The sequence below is a fragment of the Eleginops maclovinus genome, chromosome 4 (assembly GCF_036324505.1).
Source record: "Eleginops maclovinus isolate JMC-PN-2008 ecotype Puerto Natales chromosome 4, JC_Emac_rtc_rv5, whole genome shotgun sequence".
NCBI classification, from domain to species: Eukaryota; Metazoa; Chordata; class Actinopteri; order Perciformes; family Eleginopidae; genus Eleginops; species Eleginops maclovinus.
In genome coordinates, this window is record NC_086352.1 from 22,149,323 (window position 1) to 22,172,064 (window position 22,742).

Sequence of the window (22,742 nt, forward strand, 5' to 3'; positions counted from 1 at the left end):
CCTTGTTCATGTCATAATGGTTGAATTCGCTAAGAATAAATTACAATCTTTATAGGTTAAAATATATCGTTAAAACACTTATTATAATGAACAAAATGAAAAAAAACAAGTGTTTGGAGAAATTTTATTGGAAGGATAATGTACCTGATTGAGCTGATAGACCTGTTTAAGAGTGATAAGTAAAAAAAAAAAACCCAACCCACTTACATTTGGTTTACAAGTTGATATGAAGGGGTTAACAAGCCGTATTGACGCAGTTCCACAAAATAAAAAGAAAGATCAGGCTTTTGACATTCAAAACAACTCAGCATCTTTGGTTCATTCTCAGTTTAAAACGTATTTACAAAGCATTCACAGCAAACGCCAGTGCAATTTAAATGTCTCTAAAACCCTTAACCTCATTGTGCTTAAACATAGCTGGAACATATTAAAGTGCATTCTTGCTCAGTAGTAAGTGCATAGGGAGTCAGATCTACATTAACACAAACTTTATACAAATAGATGTCGTTTGTCGATGTCGTCATTTTTAGGCAAGCCAGTGTCTACACTTACAAAACTGATCAGCAGGACTACAAGATCAGGTTTTTCCCTTCAATCATTAATGTATTGTGAACAAATACACAGTTAGGTACTAATAAGACGACTGAATCAGGTAATACACAGCAAATTACACTACCCAGTGGCTTAAAACCTCCCATTTCTTCTGAAGTTATGATGTTAAAGGCACAGTGAGTGATTTTTTCATCAATCATACATTACCTAATTTATTTAAAAGGCACAGTCCAATAAATAAAAACAATGTAGCTTCTTGACCAGAGTGCAAACTCTTAATCCTTTGCTGAAGTTTGAAAAGATAGATTTTGCTTGGGCCAATGAAGTGCAGCTTGGTTAACAAAATAAAACAAAATAAAGAACTCAAAAGCCAAGTTTCTTATCAAAAATAATAACACATTTAAATTTGACAGTCTTTAGTTTCCTCGTGTTTGCTCATAGATTGGTATTGGGCGTACCATTGTAGAAAACCAGCTCTGAAACGATTCAGAGTGAGATCTGGGCTGTATCGTGAGTATTTAAACGAGAATCTCTATATAAATAAAACTGTGAAAGAAAAACAGGTCTAAAATATTTTCAGGTGAACCTGCCTTTTAGTCTATTAATGTATTAATTATCTGAAGCCACATTGGAATAGATTGAGTAATGGTATATACAGTTTGTTTTGTTACTAATAGCTTGGAGTCACTTATCAACACTGCAGTTTAACCCCTGTAATAAGGCCTGAATGGGAATCTTGTCTGGTTGCATATTTCATCTCCTTACAATTTAAAAACTCAAACATTGCACTGATTTCATTGATCAACATTTACCCGAGAACAGCCCCAGTATGTTCATACTGTATAACGCTTGGCTCCTAATCAACACAATCTAAGGTAACCCAGAATCAAGAAACTGAATTGGCAGATTTTTACAATTCTCTAACAATATTTACACTTTCACACATCATTTGAGAAAGTTTGCTTCAACATGATAAATAAATAATTTAAAAAAGGGAAAGGCTGCATCTGCTCTTGCTGAAAAGTACTAAAATGCACACAAGGCGCGTAAATACTGCCTGAGGCTGAAACTTAGTCAGCTTCTGTTATAATACTGGTGGCGTCTGATTCATCAAAGGTTCTCTTGTAGCGGACGGTGGAAGAGAAGTAGGATCTTTTCTTCTTATAGACGATGAAGCCGATGGCTAAAAGGATAGCGATAACGACCACGATGAAGAGACCCAATGCCACAGGAGAGCCTCCGGACTCTGAGGATGCAAAAGTGGAGTCATCAATCGGTTTGCAACCAGAGGTTTTTGTGTTCCCACTGAACAAGATTTCCTCATGATTCATAACCTGCAGCTTTTATTTGAGTTCAGACCTGCTGTGTTGGTGGAAGTCATTTAAAAGTTTCAAAAGTGCTGATTCTGTGTCTGTACTGTAGCTTTAAATGCTAATGAGCTACTGATGGCCAGCCCTTCTGCGAGATGCTTGGTTTAAAAATGTTTTTAAAAGGGTGCTCTAGAAGCAGATTCAGGTGATAAGGTGGGCGGGTGTTACCTTGGTTGATTATTGGCTAATGGTTGTACAACCCCAACACAACATTGTGACATCACAAAGTGGCCAAAATCTGATCAGCTCATTCTCATTATTTATCGATGGATTGGGACAAAACAAAATAAATTCTTCTTTCCTGAAACTTTCTGAATCTCTTTACATAAAGGGGACACGTATTAATGTATGAAAGACATGAAAAAGTGACCTTTAAGTAAATCTGTTTGGGTTGAAACATACAAACGTTGTCAATGAACTTCTGTCACTTTTGAAAAGATAAAGCTTTTGTGCTGAAGTAGATTTAAAAATACGCTTGTTCGGCTTCTTAGTAAAGGAAATCTGAAGCTTCGGTGAACAAACAGTCAGATTATTTTAGCAGAGAGACTCAAAAGAGTGGAAAACAGCTAGCCTGGTTTTAGTCAAAAGGTAGCACTATCTGCCCACCAGCACCTACTGGAGATCACACAAACCGATATACAAAATATGTATTGTAGTTTAATCTTTACAAAAACTGAAGTTTAAAAGGGAAAGTGTGCTATTTTATGTGTGCTGATGTGCTATAGGATCAGAAACCTCCTGGCTAACTCTTTCTTCTTGTCTTTGTGCAAAGTTAAGCTAAACAGCTGCTGCCTCCAGATGTATCTTTACATACATTTAGAATTATCATACAGATATGAGAGCAGCATCTTTCTTCCTCTTTTTAAGAGAGCAAACAAGTGCATCTCCCATCGCAATACTTACTTGCTTGAGTTTTGCAGACAACACGACTGTAGCTTGTGTCACAGCTGGCACGTGTCCAGTTTCCTTCGTTTCCTGCCATCATGACGGCACAGTGGGGCATGGACTTCTTCCCACTAACCAAAGCCTCAGACTTCCAGTTGGAGTAATCCAGTGCTGAGCCATCCTGCCAGGACAGAGGCTGGCCTGACAGTAAGAGAGGGTGATGGAGGGACGGGAAAAGGAGAATGACTAGCACCGCAATTGTCACAAATAATGTGTTTCTAATTGATGTTGAGGAGAAATATCCGACTACAACGATCGTGGTATCACACGGATCAATTGAAACAACATCATTGATTTTTTTGTTACTTGGAGCAGCCTTTCCTACCTTTAGATTATGATGATGTTTACACTTGTACAATCAATACTACATGATAATTTGAAACTGGATTGGAATCAACTATCACTCCCACATTAATCAACCTATTTTTTAAAACTCAGATTTGATATTTTCCAAACGCTCTGAATCCAAGTAAGTAATGTTTTCAGTTGACCATTTTTCGATATTTTTATCGAGAAGGCCAGCTTCACCTAAATGATAGGCATATAACCAGATTCAAGATAGTTTGGACCTGTAAACTGTAATTGTTGTTTTTCTTTATTCCATTTAAAGTGCTGGGTTGTACCTTGAGTATCGAGCTCCATGTCGAGCCACACACGGCTGGTGATTAGGGTGTCATCAACAATGTGCTTTGACACAAAGTCCTTCTCCTCTTTGCTTTTTAGGGTCAGCAGTTGAGCATCTATGAAAAGAACAAAAAGAAAAAAGTGGACCACAGTTGCTTCAGATGAATACGGATGATAACCCTTCATACACCGGACAGCATCTCACCCATGCTCTGGCAGATGCTCCGGGCCTTCTGCATGCTGTACACGCTGTAGTTGTAGAAGCTCATATCAAAGGCGTAGCACAGATCCTGGTGCTGCACCCACATCGACATGCCATTAATCTGAGGGCAGTGATTGGCCCCCGAGGAAAACAGCTGTCTGGCTCCTGATTCATAACACAGAAACAAGATGGCCAAAGCTCAATGGCGGAACTGGGAAATTCATGTGAAACTCAAAAAAATGAAGTTGGTGAACATTTTGATTCATGACTTTGCAAGGAAACTTTGATTCATTCACCTGCTGAACATCAATAATAGAAATAACCCTGATAACTGGTCAGGTATATTAATATTTCATTGTTTTTAGGTAATGTTCTGGTGCAGCAACATAGATCTGTTTTCATTGTTACATCTTAGTTTTGTATATATCATGACAATAAAACCTTTGAATCTTTGAATTGTTCGTTTATGACACACAAAGATTTGAAACAGATATCAACATGTTGTTCAAATAAATGTCTTTGTAGAGTCCATGTTGTGTCTATACTGAAAAAACTTAATCTGTGAATATAACTTCACCTAATATAGTAATGTAAAATCTATAGACATAATACATTTAATTAAAGTCAACGTTTCAGTTTTTCCATTGTGCATTTCAAGTAAAAAATCGTGATCACATTGAAGTCGTAAGAATGACTTGTCAATTGGCCAAATGAGACCATCTTATTCGCCACAACTTTAGTCACTTCCTTTTTCCTACATGAGAAGAATGTGGTTCTATGCTTAAAATGCGTTGATGTCTTACTTTGGGAGGAGGTGGTGATGGAGGTGGTGTAGCAGATGGCTCCCTCTACCACCGTATTGCAGCTGGTCCTCACCCAGGCTCCAGAAGGGGTTACCATAACACAGCTGGGCTCTTGTTTGTCTGAGACAGGGGCCTGCAGTGAGTCAGAGATCATGGCTTTGTAGTCAAATCTTGTTCCATCGGACCACTCAAAGTTTGAGCCACTGACCTGCACAGAGAAAGAGACACTAATGTTAGCCCATTTCGCAACAACATGTGAAATAAAAAAGATAAACTTGGGATGTACTCAGTGTAAGCTTGGACAATATTTTGGTTAAGTAGAAGTCTTACATCTTGGCTCGATAGACCGATCCACAGTGGGAATCCATCCGTCTTGGCAATGAGCTTCAGATGAGCATTGTGCTGGAGGTCGTGGACACTGGCCAGGTGGCCTCCACGCTCACTACAGTCCTCCAGAGCCTGGTGCCAGGTCATCTTACTGTTGAGCACCTGATAAGTTAAGTTGCCGTAATGTTGGAAGTCCGTGGGTGACTGGTTGTACTCGTGTTTTGGTTCTTGGAAGAAACGAAAGATCATTATTACAGGTTGGACAGAGAAATATACATCATGATTTTAAGTGTTGTATACTAACCATTGTCCAGTTTGCAGGTCACAATGCTCCTCTGTTTGAACTCTTGGAATAATTCTTGCTTTGAGATGAAAAACCAGCTGCTGTCGACGGTGAGGCCAGCCATAAACGGTCCTTCAACTTCTGGTCTGCCAGTGGCCCAGTTGGAATATTGTACATTGGTGCCATCATACCACTTCATCTGGTTATCTAGAGCATAACCAAAAATGACTATTATCAACCCTTGTAATGTGAAATAAACACACACAAGTTAATGTCAATATAATGAATACATAAAAGACAATAATTATCATATTCAAAAACCAACAAAAACACTATAACATAACCTGCATACCCTGAAGATGGAAAAAGAATCGGCAATCTGTCAATAACTTGCTGCTCAATTTGAACTAAAATGTACATCGTATAGGTATTATGCAGCAGTACTACAAATAAGCCCTGGGGAACACCCACCATGCAGAAGGCTATAGCAGAACTTCTCAGCATCCATAAAAACTAAGGCCAACAAGACCTGTGAGTATACTGGTGATTTTAGTCACAGTTTATGAACAGACACGGAAGAAGTTTGATATAAAAGACGAAAAAGATCTCTCTCTGGTGTCAGATCTGTATTAGCGGAAAAATGCCTTCACTCCTGTAGCGTAACACACCTATTGCAGCCTTAAAAGCGACAAAAAAAATACAGATGTGCTTGAATGACCTACCGTTTTCATCTTTGAACATCCCCAGCCAAACAAACTGGACCAAGTTTCGAAACGGTAGGAGTTGCTGCTTAATAAACTCGTTCTCCTCTGCGTTTCGAATGGTTATGATGTCTGCATCTGCATCTGAAACATAAATGCATCACCTGCTATAGAAACGTTATATAAACAGATCTCCAAAAAACAACGCATGCCAAATGTTCTTACGAAGTTTTTTGCAGGTTTCCTGAATCTGATCTTGGTTAAACTGGTCCCATCTGGTGGCGACCAGCTGGAAGGAGTAGCAGTTGTTCTTGAATGGGATCCAGTTTGGACCATTAATCTTATGAGGGCACTTCACGGCGACATCCTCTGGTGTGGTGATGATCTCCTCTGTAATACATGAGTGGACATTTTGTTTTAGATATTTTCAAATTATTGAAAGAATAATGATGCGTGCCGACAAAGGAAGAAAGAGAATTTAACTGGAGAATTTTCTATATTTCAAAATGTCCTCACAGACTTTGCATCCTGTTAACACAGACGACTTTATAGCAGGGTTATAGAACCATTTGCCCTAAAACTTTTGACCAAGAACTGGCATAGCCAAAGTATAAACTTTAAAGTTTGGTAAACCACCACTAACAGGAATTAGCTGCCATTGTGAGGAACACAGGGTATTTCAGATTTTCTCTCACCATGTGGTTTGTGGCAGATAGCGCCTCCTAGCTGGTCCTCACACAAGGTGGCTTTCCAGAAGCCATCGGTGTCGAGGTAGACACATGGGCCGCTAGTGACATCAGAAGACCAGCGACTGAACACAGTGTGGCTGTGGTCCGTCCAGCGGTAGTGGATTCCATCCTAAAAACAACAAAGTACGATTTCATTCTGATCCAAACCTTGTAATGGTTGTTGTATGTAAGGCAGCCTTTCATCGGCACACTCACGTCTTCACTGAAGAGGCCGATCCACATGGGTGTTTGTGCACGGCTCACATGCACAGTGAGGGTGGCCTGCAAGAAGGTATCGGCCACACTGGCCAATTCCATTTTGTGCTTCTGACACTGCTCTAAGGCCTCAAACCAGGTGAGATTTTGTGCAAGCAGCAGGAAGGTGTGGTTATTGACGTTGAAGGGCTCTGTTGGGACATGGGGCCCTTCCGCTTTATCTGAAATGAGTAAGTCTTTGTGTTCAAAAGTCATCACATCATGTAAATTGTGTAATATGCAAAATATGTTGCTCCAAAATCTTGGCTGCTGAAAGATTAGATTGCTTTCTTTTTTCTTGCTGTTTTTTTAAATTTAATGATCAATTTATTTAATAAAACAATGATCAAGAAAGGAACCTTAGCATGCCACTGTGACCTTTTGGTTAAAAAAAGTAGCATTAAGTGTTTGAGGTGGGGATTTACCTGCATAGTGCTGACAGACCGCCAGGTTTTGATGATCTGTACAGGAAGTAAAGTCCCAGGTACCGAGCATGGCAGAGTTTGGGTTGTTGATCATAAACACACACAAATCCATACTCTCTTCGTCATATTTCTGTCAAGCAAGAACAGACAAGAATCACCTTGTGAATTAAAATGTGTTAAAAGGCTTTTTGCCCTTTTTATTTAAGTATGTGCTACCACTGGCCAATGCTATCAGTAAAGAATAGGTTACAGCGGTTTGAATGTAACTGCACATCCCCAAATTTGGCTTCATATTACAATTGTTTTATTCGGCCTAGCGCACATCATTTGGGTATTATATCACATTTCGACATTTCCCCCTGGAGGCTTTACACAACCTTTTGGTACAACAAGCAATATTTCCCCAAAAGACCTCTAAAATCTGATTTCTTAAATTGGTGGATTCCTATTTTATTCTGCAGTTAGGTGAGGGGAACTTACGTTGATTTTTATAGCCTTGTGCATGCCCAGGAGCAGGGAGTTGAAGTTGAAGTAGTTAACTGGGGACTGGTCCACCCATTCTGGGTCGTGATGTCTGATTTTCAGACCAATCCATGTCCTTTCCATGTATCTCACACTCGGCAACAGGGTGGTGAGGAAGTCTAAAAGGAACACATTTAGTACAACAATGCTCTGAGGAAAAAGTATTTCTTATACAACAAGCTTTGACCTTAAACAAACATAAGGATCATGACATGCACAACTATAGGTCCTCACCTTGCTCCACCTGGTCTGATATAGTGACCAGGGTTCCCTTCACTGACTGGCAATCCTCATTAGCAATTCTGAACGTCACAGGCTTCCAGCTTGACATCACAGTGTAGCACTACAAGAGAAAGACATCATCATTAGATGAATATGACTTTGTTATTGTGCAACATGCTATTCAGGAATGTGAAATGACCCTGTTATTGCTTGTCACAGAGTTAGTGTATCTCAAGAGACTTAAATGAAGGTGAAATCAAATTAACAAACAGATATAGAGCGGGCAGATGCCACGCCAATTTTTTATGTGGATCCATCTTGCTAAGAAGTTATTCGTAATTTGCTAACAACCTAAGTGACGAATATGAGGATCGTTTGATATAAGATATTACAGTTTTCTCTTTCACAGCACATGATCTCACACATCTCACACTACAGAGATAATCTATGTTGGGCCTTTTTTAAAGTAAATTCACAATTATCAGTCGGTGTTCAAAGAGTGTCCAGGCTTTTTCTGAAGTAAATGTTCCAAGCTCTAATCTCGTTAGCTCAAAGGACCATAGTTAATCTGTTTTTGAAACGTCAGGCACTTACTAAAATGTAGATATAAAATCTGTTTGAGGATCAGACCTTATTTCTGAACTGCTGAAACTTATTTCCGCAGGGCTGTCCTTCAGGTCGAGGCTCCAGAGGGTTTATCTCCACTGACGTGATGTTGTGTCTCTCACACACAAAAGGAAATCGTTGACCGCAGCTGCGCTCACGCTCTGCACGCAAACAGAATGTAAGATTATTTTAACTGATCTAAATTTGAGCGTGTTAGAATTAGCTTTATTCCGTTACAATATAGTTAACAATTGATAAAATACACCAAATCATCCTCAGCTGTATAGGAACACTATGATGTTGACTCACTTATAAATAAAGTTTCAGCACTCATGGAGGTGCATCTGCCCAGGAAAGCTGTATGATAAAAGGGAATACGGGGTTGCCTAGAACACACAGAGTTTCAGTTAGCATCAACATGACATTTCATCATACACAGTTGAATGTGCAGATATGCTCTTTTTATTTTGCTTGTACAATAACAGATTACTGTAAGTGAGTGTGACTAAGCCAGCTTACAACATGGGGTCTTCCAAGTTGACCCACCAGCTCTCCTTTGGAGAACTCGACATCTGTTAAAAACATGCAAGCATTACTACCAAAAAGAATGTTCAAGTAATTAATGTACATATGGTATTCAAAAAATATTTCGCTGCTTGTCCGAAGTTCAAGTATGTGTCCAAATCGTATTTGGGAGCCCTTCAGTTCAACCAATGTTTTAGGGTTAGCTTATACTAGGTGTCTGCAGTTGATAAGGTTTAGGGCCGAAACAAAAATCTGAGTGACAGTTGTCAATGAGCCAGTACAATAGCCATAGTTAGAAATTAGAAAAGAAAAGTTTCAAAACTTACTATGTACTTCTGGATCTTTCCAGTAGCAGAGGAGCTGATTGGTGAAGCCAAGTTACTGTCACTGGTTCTGCAAAAGAGCTGTGCCTCGTCAAATGTCAGCTTAGGCTCCTTAACAAACCAAAACTCTGCTCCATCTATGAAGATAGATGTCTCATGGTGTCCGTCTGAAAAGCACAGAAAACATGACTAAAAACAACGACACATTTAAGACCGTTACAATAATCATTATACACCCGAACACAGAAATGCAAGGATGAAATTATTTCATACTTTCATATTTGCACCATGTATGTGGAGTTGTTGGAGGAGCACGCGACATAAGATTTTCATTGCCAACATATACGTTGTATCTGCTGTGCATATGACAAATAAAACCTTGAAACCTTGAGAATCGGAAAAGTGTTGGTCATTACCTGGATTGTACCAGTCTGGGCTCTTTGGTGTCTTTCCTGTCCAAGCATTAACAAAGACTGAGTTAGAAGCACAACCGTAAACCCACAAATAACAAAATCATGTTACGTTCTTCAATCCAATGTGGATAAATTGCTTTCTTTAATTTGTTATTGTGCTGTATAAAGCTGTATAAATAAATCAAATACTGTGTGGATCGCATGATTCTAGTGACATTTCAAATTCCTCTTATTAAGCAGCCTTGATGAGAGGTGTCTTCACAAACAACAGCCTTTGTGCACACATACACTGAGGTGTTCATTATATGTGTAGTCTTACCACGGGGTATTTGGCAGACCCACTCTAGCCTGGCGTCACAGTGAAATGGCGTGGCAAAGAAAGGTGCGGGGGATAAGTCGTGCATCAGGAACACAATTAGGTGCTTTAAGCTGCTCCTCGATGTCTGACGAGCACACGGATTGTTTGCACACACATTATCAAGAAGGAAATATACAGCAAAAGCAGTTTCATATCTGTGACATGGCACATTGTGTTATTCCCCGGACTTCAGTGATGGTTTCAGAAGGGAGGGACTTTCCTTCTGACAACACAATCACTCAATGAGACAACCTTAAATGTCTGATTCTGAGAGGCGAGATAAAAAAACTGCTACTGTCTGTGTCACAGGGGTCAAATGAATAAACACACTGTTCTAACTAGCTGTCTTTGAACTCACAGAGTCAATAGAGGCATATTTTAGCTGTTGTCCCTCTTGTGACTCGTACAAACAGCTTTAATCACAGATTTAGCTCTACGCTACTGAAAACCAGACATTACTATACCATAACAAAACAAATGCGGAAAAATAAGATAAAAAAAACACAAGCCGTAGGTAGAGAAGTGAAAACATGTTTTCAATAACACGCCTCCTTGAAAGTCTCATTTTACCAGTACACATCTACACAGCACACCTTGAATGCAGCGCAGTTCCGACTGTATGCATCATCCTCATGGAAATCTTGTTGTAACACATTCATAGATACCTGTTAGGAAAACAAAGTACACAGATTTGACAGAAGCACATGCTATACAGCGCAATGAATATATATGCATCAGAAATTCTGCTTTAAGATATAGAAATTTGTAGTTTGAGATCCAACATGTTTTTTAATCCAGCACAGAATTTATTTGTTTGACATACCAAAAGTACAATGTTTAAAATATCGCATGTAATAATATTGTCTTAAAGTCTTAGGGAAGCGTTCAGGGTTAGGTTTGTACTCACGGGCTTGCCGTCGCTCCACTCCCAGGAGCGATCATTTGGGTTCCTCCTGTTCAGGCCAACCCAGAAGTACCTATTATCACTGCAACACCAGAGCAAACCAATTATTATTCACAGCACTCAAGGTAATAAAACAACTTTATTTTGAGATACATCTGTTTAATATTAACTCATTGAACAAGTGCGAAATTTGAGCCATGAGATTGTATGTGTTTATTCTAACATTCAAGTGAAGTGTAGAGTGGTTATGCCAACAATGAGAGGAGGTTTAGCTCTGCGGTATCCGCTTATGAAGACACATCTCATGTTTAGCATTCATCTTTCTGGTAAATCACTGGTAGGGCTTGTCCCTTCAAGTTTTTTTGCAGGACGCGTGTAGAAAAATGTAAGCTAAATTAAAGCGACAATGAATTTGATTTATTTATGTCAAAATGTTCCAAAAAAAAACAATGAAAAATACATGAATGCTTATAGTGCTTGAAACAAGCAGTATGTGTATACCTGATGCTGTCCCTCATTATGCTGTGCAGGGCCCTCATCTCCTCATTGTTTGTGAAGCTGGGCAGGTTGGCTCCCAGGGCCTCACAGAACAGTTGAGATTCCTCCCAGGAGCGCTTCCTACTCAGCCGTTCCTCATGAAACACCTGACAAGGTGAAACAAACATTTACAACAGCTACTAAAACAGTGCCAGTAAAGTGACAGACCGGATTGTAAAAAATGTTTGTGATTTAGAGTGTAGTTACAATCTGTACGCTAGGAAAACCATGGGAAAAACCCAAGACATATAATTGTTGTGATTTGTCCAATGAAAAAGCAGCCTTAGTAGAACATGCTCACAATGCACTATATACAGTGGGGCAAAAAAGTATTTAGTCAGCCACCAATTGTGCAAGTTGTCCCATTTAAAAAGATGAGAGAGGCCTGTAATTTTTATCATAGGTAAACCTCAACTATGAGAGGCAGAATGAGAAAAAAAAATCCAGAAAATCACATTGTAGGATTTTTAAAGAATTTATTTCAAATGATTGTGGAAAATAAGTATTTGGTCAATAACAAAAGTTCATCTCAATACTTTGTTATATACCCTTTGTTGGCAATGACAGAGGTCAAACGTTTTCTGTAAGTCTTCACAAGGTTTTCACACACTGTTGCTGGTATTTTGGCCCATTCCTCCATGCAGATCTCCTCTAAAGCAGTGATGTTTTGGGGCTGTCGCTGGGCAACACGGACTTTCAACTCCCTCCAAAGATTTTCTATGGGGTTGAGATCTGGACACTGGCTAGGCCACTCCAGGACCTTGAAATGCTTCTTACGGAGCCACTCCTTCGTTGCCCTGGCGGTGTGTTTGGGATCATTGTCATGCTGAAAGACCCAGCCACGCTTCATCTTCAGTGCCCTTGCTGATGGAAGGAGGTTTTCACTCAAAATCTCACGATACATGGCCCCATTCATTCTTTCCCTACACGGATCAGTCGTCCTGGTCCCTTTGCAGAAAAACAGCCCCAAAGCATGATGTTTCCACCCCCATGCTTCACAGTAGGTATGGTGTTCTTTGGAGGCAACTCTGCATTCTTTCTCCTCCAAACACGACGAGTTGAGTTTTTACCAAAAAGTTCTATTTTGGTTTCATCTGACCATATGACATTCTCCCAATCCTCTTCTGGATCATCCAAATGCCCTCTAGCAAACTTCAGACGGGCCTGGACATGTACTGGCTTAAGCAGGGGGACACGTCTGGAACTGCAGGATTGAAGTCCCTGGCGGCGTAGTGTGTTACTGATGGTAGCCTCTGTTACTTTGGTCCCAGCTCTCTGCAGGTCATTCACTAGGTCCCCCCGTGTGGCTTTGGGATTTTTGCTCACCGTTCTTGTGATCATTTTGACCCCACGGGGTGAGATCTTGCGTGGAGCCCCAGATCGAGGGAGATTAGCAGTGGTCTTGTATGTCTTCCATTTTCTAATAATTGCTCCCACAGTTGATTTCTTCACACCAAGCTGCTTACCTATTGCAGATTCAGTTTTCCCAGCCTGGTGCAGGTCTACAATTTTGTCTCTGGTCTCCTTTGACAGCTCTTTGGTCTTGGCCATAGTGGAGTTTGGAGTATGACTGTTTGAGGTTGTGGACAGGTGTCTTTTATACTGATAACGACTTCAAAAAGGTGCCATTAATACAGGTAACGAGTGGAGGACAGAGGAGCCTCTTAAAGAAGAAGTTACAGGTCTGTGAGAGCCAGAAATCTTGCTTGTTTGTAGGTGACCAAATACTTATTTTACCGAGGAATTTTCCAATTAATTCATTAAAAATCCTACAATGTGATTTCCTGGATTTTTTTCCTCATTTTGTCTCTCATAGTTGAGGTGTACCTATGATGAAAATTACAGCATCTTTTTAAATGGGAGAACTTGCACAATTGGTGGCTGACTAAATACTTTTTTGCCCCACTGTATAGGACTTCATGATAAACTACAAACACATACAAATATGTTCCAAACAAAGAAATCATAATAGATTTAGAAACCTATTTCTTGTCATAACCTGCTGACTACATTACCCACGAGGCAACCCGTAGGTGAATTGTGCTAGTAGGGTAGCAGGCTACAGAAGTCTGGTAATCTGCGTGTACTTACTTTACTCATTTTAAAACAACACTGACTTGAATGACATCACTTGAGGGATTTTATCAGAAGGCTTAACACAACTTTCTTTCACATATTCAGCAGCAGCAAATCTCTAAACAGACGTTGATGCATAAAATAGTAATAGTACACAAACCTTGTAGCAGTATTTGGTCTTTGACGTGGACACCCATCCATTAGGACACTTTGCATTGGGGTTCGGCTCTGGTTCTGGTTCTGGTTCTGGAGGTGGACTGAGGTCTCGTCTACAAATAGTGCCGGCTCTAAAGTTGGTACAGTTCATCGCCCTCCACTTGCCCAGGGGTTTTTCAGTTGAAATCACTGCACAGCCTCCATGCAGATCTGAATTACACGTAAAGTTAAATCAAGTTATATCGTTAAAAAGTTAATTCCTTAAAATATGCAATCAAAGCGCTTGACTGCTAGATTGAGAATTCTAAATAATGCATAATGTAGCTCACTCAATTGTGGGCCTGTTGTCCTGATGTAAACAAACTTTTAAAGCCTCAGCAGACATTCACACACATACTGATAATGTCCTACAAATGAAAAAGTGTACGATAAAAGATTTCTATTGTATGAGTAAATCTGAATCTCAATATTCTAGAAAAAATAGATCCAAATTGAATTGCTTTACAGTGTGTAATGTCAAGGTAAGAGAGGGGGCAGGTAGATTACATTTAGACATACAATAAGGGCACTAAACCAAATTGATACATTAGTTTAAAATGGGCTGAACCCTTTAAGAGGAACATCTTTTTTCACTTAATACATTCAGTTGAATAAATAAAAGAAACATTAGTCCATTAAAGCTAGTCTTGTACTCCAGTCTTGAGCCATTCCCGTAGTATGTACCAAGAGAAGCATAAACAAGTTTTACTAACTTGGTTCGAACGCGCCCCAGTCGGTGTATGTGACGTCACTCGGGGACCCGTCCTGGCTCAACCACTGGTACTCTCCTGTGTTATTAATATCCTGCAGTCCAATCCAAAAAAACTGAGGATCCTTGGTGATGTGCTCTCCAAGTAGACGGCTGATGAAGGCCTGCTCAAACCTGGAAAGAGGAGTCAAATATTAGAATAAAAATTAAAGCATTTTTTTGATCAGGCAGAAGTCACCCGCTGAACTCTTACCTGTTGTTTATAGTGATGTTGCAGCGATCTTTGAAAGGCACTTGTTTGGTGTTCACTTGATAACAGGAGTTTCCATGTTGCTTCCAGCCCTGGGGATAGGTGACAGGAGTAAGACTTGAGCTACGTTTAATTTTCAAGCAAACAACACTATCATGCAAAGTCCTTGTTCTTATTCACATCCAGTCCTCAGTGGTGGGACTGTACCGAGTAGTTTTGTTTTTGCTTTAACACATGTTTTACGTTCAGGCAATAGCTGCTAATAGAGTCAAGATTTTTCTTTAGCCTCTTTATGACCCAAAAACTGACAATTTGTCATCTCATAATATAACAACAGCTAATCCTTAAAAGACACTTTTGGATGGCCACAACCTTCTTTTTCATGACTTCATTATTATTACCAACATTTGCAAGAAGCTAAATTGCTTCAGTTGCTTAAATGTTCATGTGTGGAAGAAACGGTATCACTTGCAAACATCAGGGATATGAGAACAACATTATTGCTACATCTTTCAAAACAATGGAAAAAAATAGAAGGCAATCATGGAAATTGTTTAATTCCCCAAAAAATTAAATCTGTGTCGTCTCTTTTTTATTTAGCGAGGTGGAGAGAAATCTGTTTCTATGAACATGTCTGTTACCTATGATTTCAGTGGTGCTGGTTGATTTGCATGTTATACCCATATATGTATTTATAATATTATTTAAATATTTCATTTTGTTATATCATAGTTACCATTAAAAAATACCAGTATATTGCAATACTCCCAATATAAATGAACAAACGATTTAAGATATAAGCAAAATCTCAATAAATGAACTTTACAGAGCAGGCTTCTCTTTCAACATCAAGTGATTTAGACAATACTCACATCCTTAACGGGACATCCGGCCTGTGTCGCTGATTCCTTGACGTTCCCTTTCTTCTGACACATAAAAGGTAGCCTCTGTCCGCAGTCCCCGACATGCCAACCATGAGCCTGTGGAGCACGGACACTCGTTTGATGTGTCAGGCCTTACACAAACAAACTTAAACAGCACATCATAAGAAGACAAGAACAGAGCCCCAGAGGTGTAGTCACACAACATCCGCACAGACCCACACCTGTCCAGAGTAGAACACACAGCTGGTCTCCACACTGGGTTGGACTGGTTGGTTCCGGTCCCAGTATGTGAAGGTGACAGGGGCCTGGTCAATCCACTTGAACACAGTGGGGTTCATGCCGTCACCGACCAGCCCGATCCACACATCCAACAACTGCCCACCTAACACACAAATAATAACATTAATGTTTAAAATCACAATCAGACAGTCAGGGCTTCAAACATAGTGCATTGTGCTTAACTGTACCTGCGTGGAAATTAGTGCTGATCATCTCTTTGCTGTCAATGGAGTGGAGGCTGGCCAGAGAGCCCCCCCCCTCTGTGTGGTTGCAGTACATATAGGCATCTGTAAAGTTTTGTGGTTTATCTTTTAATAACTTGTAACACCAGCCATTCCACGGGACCCAACCCTCTGCACACTCTGTTTCACTGTAAACAAAAGAGCCTGTAGAGAAGGAGCAAGACAGAGAGGCTGTTATGGGAAGTCAGGTTGATTTTGTCTACCGAAATCACACATTTGGATCAAAAAAGACAAAACAGTCACAGATATATTGCAAAAATGCAGTCATAGGCACATGCAATCAAATGTAAACGAGAGAAAATGTAGCACTGACACTATATAAAGAGATCAAACATACAGGTGGCTATTTGCACCTGATATGCTGACTGCAGACAGCAATTACAAAATAAAAGTGAAAGTACGACTGTAAAAAGGGATCGTGGTCCCTTTAATTAATCTGTGTTTACGATGACGTGGAGCCCCATGCTTGTTGGTTTACAGGACAGCGCCATCTTGTTTTGTTATAACTTTTACTGTGTGATTAAACGAGACACGCATTCGTGTGCTCAACTGTAATGAACGTCTCCTGCGTTTCAATACGATCTCCACAATACGATTCATAAGAGATGGTAGTGCAGAGGGGGAGGGTGGCAGCTAACCTACCAGTGGTTTCTGTGACAGAGGCGTTGACACTCTTCTTGCAGATGTATGGTAGTTGATGGTTGCATGACTCAGATTCGTAGTTCTGTTTAGAGTTCAGGACTCCGCAGTCAGGCTCACGAATACTGGAGGTGTACGGCATTCCTGTGAAAACACAGTACCACACACAATGAATACAAATAAAATCCTGTGACAGCAGAGCACAGGAGTTGCATTTACCTCTGGTTGTGAAATCAAAAAAGATTTGATCTCACAATAACTGTCAAACACAGTACACACAGATAAAAAAAAACTGTCACATTGTATATTTCAGCAACCACAATGAGCTCATATCAGCAGAAGGCCAGCTGGCTACTGTAGCCTTCAGGTTCACACTAAACAACATCTTCCCTTTTAGAAGAAACAATAGCTAGAGGGCCTTATCAAGCCTTCCATTCAGTACTATTAATGAGTTATTCAGCAACAGCAACAATCCCAATGCCACACTGTGCCTAAAAAACAGCAACAATGAGCTTCTTTACAACACTGGGCCCTTTGTTTCTCTGACTGACACCAAGACTCAGTTTATAGAAGGACAGCAGCAGCAGCAGCAGCAGCAGCAGCAGCACCAGCACATCACAACACGATGCTGGGTTTGGTGTGCTTGAAGAAGCAGATGTTAATAACCACAAGTTCAGTTGCTAAATCTGTTCTTGTTTGCAGGACTGTTGCGATTATATCATTCCTTTATTTACTTTTGTACATCTTAGAACGCTGTGTTTACATGACATTTATTTAGACGACAAAAAAAATACATTTCCATCTTCACCTGTTTCCCAGCGCAGGGTGGAGAGAGGGGAACCATCGGACCACTGCCAGCCATTAGACGTGTCTAACTGGTGCAAGCCGATCCACATCCTCTCAGGCATTCTGTCGAGGCCATCCAAAACTGCACAATGCAACCACAAAGGGGAGGAAATGTTTATTATCAAAAATAAGTAGTCTAAGACAAAATGGATCATGAAGATCATACAGTTTGATTATTGTCCAAACAACATAATAAATTGACTTAGGAGGAGAAAGGTGGGAGGAACATAAAACTGAAACTTTGTGATGGACTTTTAAATAACCTTGGTTGCACAGTGTTAAATGTAGAAAAACAGGGTTTGCTTCAGAAGGGACAATCAGCCTGATAAAGGGAACTAGTTTGGCTATGGTCTAACTTAGACGTAAAAAAAGGAAACAGTCCACATGACTTATGATTCAAATATATCCTTGAGCCTGCAAGACGATTTGCAACATTTGACTTATCTAAATTGTTCTCTGCGGATGAGTGAGACAGTGAACAGAAGATAAAAGAGATGAAAATGGAAATAGAACAAATAGAAGAAGGAAATCATTGTGTAACAAATACTGTAATAAAGGACTATTGACTGACACAGCTTAAATCACTTAATATTTAGCAATAATAACAATACATTAAATAACTTATATCAATAAAAATCTTGAACCTCTTTTGTTTTTATAAAATATATGTAGATCTATTTTAGTTCTTCTGTTTCCTTTCTTGATATAGTTTCTTACACAAACAGATGGGGGAGGGGTTGCCTTCAAATTGAAACAATTTCATAAAACCATAAATATAATTTCTCATCTCTGACAGATCCAGGCCAGTAGATATATATAAGATAGGAAATTATTTGTAGTTACTGTAACTACTGTTTATTTTTTATAATTTTACAATATCTGTGGGGAAGCATTCCTCTCATATCAGAGCATTTGATTATGAGCCGAAGGCTTTGACTGCTTTGAGTTTCTGAATTAGTTAGACTTGTGAGTGGACAAAGAAAAAAATGATAAAAGTGAAGAAGAAGCGCTGAGCAGTGTATCACTCTTACAGGTCTTGGACTGGAGATCATTGGGCTCAGACACACTGAGCAGATCAGCTCCTTGACTACGACATGAATCCAGAGCTTCATGCCAGCTCACTGCAACACTCGAAACAAACTCATAGCAGGAATCCCCTTCCGGGCCAGCAAACAAGGTCTGGCAACCCGTCTCTGCAGGGTCAAAGAGACGGTGTGAGTGTCAATATGAGAACCTTATGTAAGTACTGTTGAGTCTCTATAGTCAATGTCTAGTAAAAAGGCCAATAATTGTAAAATATAATATTATGAAATACATAAAAAAAACATGCCAGGTAATAGACAGTGTCCCTTCTCTCTGTCTTGGTCATAGTCCGGTGAGACTGAACACCAGGACAGTCCGGGGGAATCTTCATCTGGGAGGCAGCCGTGATACCAGCTGCCATTGTGTCTGAAGGGGAATTCACAGGGAATGCCAGGAAAGTTCCCATTGGTGGTGTGGACGACTGCACAAAGAGAGAGGAGCGTAAAGAGCAAAGTCAACGACTAGTTTCTAGCCTCTAGTATTGGTGTAATTTCGAAGAAAAAACTAAAACATGTCAGGACAGTGTGTTAAAGGGAAACATTGAGTCTTGTTGCTTACATCAAACCACACTTTCTACTTTTCGAGATGCACAAACACACAACTAGACGTGAGAACAGGAAATGAAAATCGTCTCTTGTATGAATCGTCTTGCCAGTCCTATTAAGGTTACATTATAAAGAGCCTGCGCCACTTATAATCATACTCATATTCTGGGTCCTCTGAATGTAATGTACATCTAAATACTTGACATTTTCAAACACAAAAATGTCTGCCTCGTGAGTTTTTTACAGTTCTGGATACAGGCATCAGCTTTATTTTAGCAAAAAAAATGTTTTATTAACAAAGAATTAGTAACATAGAGAAAAAAATTATTTTATATTATTATAAATGTCACATTCAGCTAGAAATGAACAATTCTATCAAAGTCAGTTTACTACCATTCATAGGAAAATCTGCAGTTTGCAAAAACATAAAATTACCCCTCAAAATGTACCTGTACGATAATTTAATGTACAGATAACATACATTTCTAGGTGTAGTTGTTTTTATCAGATCTGTTTTGGCTCACATTTAAACATGCAGTGAACAGTTCAGATGAAACAAAAGCGAAAGGAGTTTAAAGCTTTAAAATTGGGTTAGAGTTGGCCACACACATCTACACCCTCATCATATTTATATCTTGAAGCACTGCAAAAGAAATTCCCCAACAATTCAAACAACACAGTTTCGAAACTGAGGCAGTTCCAGAATAATTCCTCTTACTTAATCTAGAATGTGACACACCTTACGTTCTGACCAAGTATACTGTAAAGGAGTACAAATTGGTAGCAATGAAGATACCCAAGCAGCCAAGCTCTAATAAAAATGCACAAGAACCTGTTTGATCATGTGACATAAAAAAGAAAGCAGAGGTGAGTCATAACTGTAACATATCACAAGGTTCATATGAAGATTTGAGTCTGAATCTAATGAGTTACACATTCAACACAAACTGCATTCAACCCATCTTTCACCTCTGAGAGGATAACTCAGTCAGAGCTCCATTATCGACAGCAAGAAGCACCCATCTCTCAGATGGGACAAAGGAACCCACACTCACCACGGTACGGCTTCTGGCAGATGTTGTCCTGGGATCCTCCTCTTACCCAACTGTCATTAGCCTCCCGTTTGGCTGCCACATTGCCGCCACTGACTGCCAGGGCCATCTGATAGACAGTGTAAACAGCCCCATCCAGGCAGCGCCACCACAGCAGGATGTTTGAGCCACAGTCGGCCAGGTACAACGACTTGGAGCTGACATTGAACGCTAAGCAGAGGGAAGTGTCTAAGTGGAACAGCCGGTGACCAGAACCCCACTTCCATCGCTGGGACTTGTTCTTTGGGTCACAGGAAGCGAGACTCAATTTTGTCGAAGCTACTGTGTCCAGACAGCTCCCTGAGCTCGAGTGCTCGATGGAAAAAGCATCCTCGTCTGTAGTGATGGGAGAGGAACAGAAAACACCACAGATTGAAATATGACAGATTTTTGTTTCCATTAAGATCCAGAGCAGATTGAGTTTCCAGTCTATAATGATTGCTGCATTATTGTGATATTTTTAGGTCAATAGGGAACATTCACAAATGACCCATAGTAAAAAACAAAACAAAAAACATACTTACATTTGAAGTTATACAAGCTAGAATTTAGTGCATTCAAATAATTTCCTGTGTGCTTTTATGGGGATTATAGAAATTGTAGCAGTAAAAAAGATTGTAAAGAGGGGAGTCGTCACAAGTAATGGCCATTTTGTTTTTGATGTTGTTGACTTTTATTTCCTTTATATTGGAAGAGATTGCCAAAGAGAGTATAAATAATAATTGCAAAAGAAAGGATGGACATGATTTTATTTAAAGGGCCATCCTAATGAAATGTTAGCAGAGAAACCGCCCAAACAAGGATGGCTGGCCTGCATTTGTCAACAAATTAAATTGTATGGAGAACCTGACCTCTATCTGAGGATTTACATTTCAACTAAATGTAAAACAGTGGAAAGAACTGACTTATGGGCAGTATATTTAAATCTCTCACACTTGATGTGCATGTTGTAAGGCTGATTCCGCGATCATTTCAGACACATGAAAACGAAAAAGGAAAATAAAAACGTCATATCTACTATGGGGAGAGAGGGATGAATATGCAATTTGCTTGACCTGTCAAAATATGGCTTAAAACCAACTGGGGGATGGGAACAAAGTCAAACTTCTAAACAAGTGTTGAAACTAAAAGCTGTGGTTTGTGTGTGCCGTGAGACTGCAGCAGGTTTGGAGCTATTGTCCTCGGACTCATTGTCGCGCTTCTGTGGACGAACTTTATACCGAAAAACTGAGCGGCAGAAACGGCTTCGCAATTAAGAAAAATGAAAACAGAAGAGAAAGCAAAATGTCCGAGTAGGGCGAGGTAGGCAACGTTACTTACCGAAACCTTGATGGTTAGCCTCCGGTGAGCAAGTTCCCCAGAAAACAGTTCCCAACACAGTCAACAAACAAAGGCAAAGTCTGGATGTGTTCAGCATGGTGACGGCAGAGTGTCTTTGTTAGATTCATAAAGAATCTGCCCTCTCGGAGTGTTGAACTGTGAATATTGGTCGATCGATAAATTAACTACAAAGTGAAAGTGTTCGTTCAACTAACCTAACCCAGTCCTACCAACTGTCAACAGTCTTCTCCGACTCCGCCGTGAAGCTGGACCAGGCAGGATGAAGACGGTTAAAGTTACAAAATAAAATCGACAAGTCGTGAGAGAAATAAAAATGATTTTTGTGATGTTTATTTTTTTAGACTTCTAACTGTGTTCCTAAAAGCAGACGTATTGGTAAATATTGTCTTCTGTACATTATCTGGCTGCCAATAAAAAAAAACTGGCAAAATGACGACTTACTGAGTCAAATAAAAGTTTAATCAAATGAGATTTCATATCCAAATTATTGATTTGACCTTCTAAGCCAGTAATGATTTATTCAAAGGAGCATTTTAAACTTGTGGCGTGTTTATTTTCTTAACCATGGAGGACTTTAGGAAGCATTTTGTGAATGACAATTTTGACGTAACGTTTTCTACTGGGCAAATACACAATTTGACTTTGAGGCTATTTCATAAAAAATATAGTTAATGGACGTTTCGTTGGTTTTAAAAGCACATTTCACGTGACGCTTTTATTTTGAAGACGAAATTAGTCATTTCCGTCTTTGCATTATTTTGCACTTTTGGCTGGAGTGGTTGCCTCCCTTCACATACGCAGAACGCCGGGATATTTTCTCAAATCATCCACTTCACGCCCATCGGTTGTTTCTGTCAGCTGAAAACGCCAGCACGTTGTTTTCCAAGCACCATGAACTGCAGTGAATTGTAGCTGCGTATGAATAATTTATTTTGAA

At 39.7% G+C, this 22,742-nt stretch overlaps 1 protein-coding gene across 1 annotated transcript; it reads right to left on the reverse strand.

The window, feature by feature from the left end:
• Nucleotides 1-110: 110 nt before the first annotated feature.
• On the reverse strand, nucleotides 111-22,040 carry ly75 (lymphocyte antigen 75). The gene is made up of 35 exons (XM_063881192.1): nucleotides 21,785-22,040; nucleotides 20,429-20,800; nucleotides 19,076-19,249; nucleotides 18,777-18,938; nucleotides 17,708-17,827; nucleotides 16,903-17,043; nucleotides 16,207-16,404; nucleotides 15,961-16,121; nucleotides 15,728-15,835; nucleotides 14,859-14,947; nucleotides 14,610-14,779; nucleotides 13,862-14,067; nucleotides 11,590-11,732; nucleotides 11,092-11,170; nucleotides 10,778-10,849; nucleotides 10,146-10,269; nucleotides 9,830-9,865; nucleotides 9,417-9,580; nucleotides 9,085-9,137; nucleotides 8,875-8,951; nucleotides 8,590-8,726; nucleotides 7,972-8,080; nucleotides 7,696-7,856; nucleotides 7,216-7,345; nucleotides 6,752-6,972; nucleotides 6,503-6,665; nucleotides 6,033-6,197; nucleotides 5,829-5,951; nucleotides 5,128-5,313; nucleotides 4,827-5,050; nucleotides 4,497-4,704; nucleotides 3,697-3,858; nucleotides 3,491-3,607; nucleotides 2,826-3,008; nucleotides 111-1,798 (listed from the first exon to the last, which is right to left on the reverse strand). Exons 1-35 carry the CDS (start codon nucleotides 21,879-21,881, stop codon nucleotides 1,623-1,625), a joined length of 5,211 nt encoding a protein of 1,736 aa, XP_063737262.1. The 5' UTR covers nucleotides 21,882-22,040; the 3' UTR covers nucleotides 111-1,622.
• Nucleotides 22,041-22,742: the final 702 nt, after the last annotated feature.

What these genes read in the sequence shown, in the direction of transcription:
- ly75 (XM_063881192.1), bottom strand. Translation starts at nt 21,881, where the DNA reads ATGCTGAACACATCCAGACTTTGCCTTTGTTTGTTGACTGTGTTGGGA. An exon ending in GGCTAACCATCAAGGTTTCG is followed by an intron (nt 20,801 to 21,784) that starts GTAAGTAACGTT and finishes CCATCACTACAG; the next exon opens with ACGAGGATGCTTTTTCCATC. An exon ending in CCGGATGTCCCGTTAAGGAT is followed by an intron (nt 14,948 to 15,727) that starts GTGAGTATTGTC and finishes ACCTATCCCCAG; the next exon opens with GGCTGGAAGCAACATGGAAA.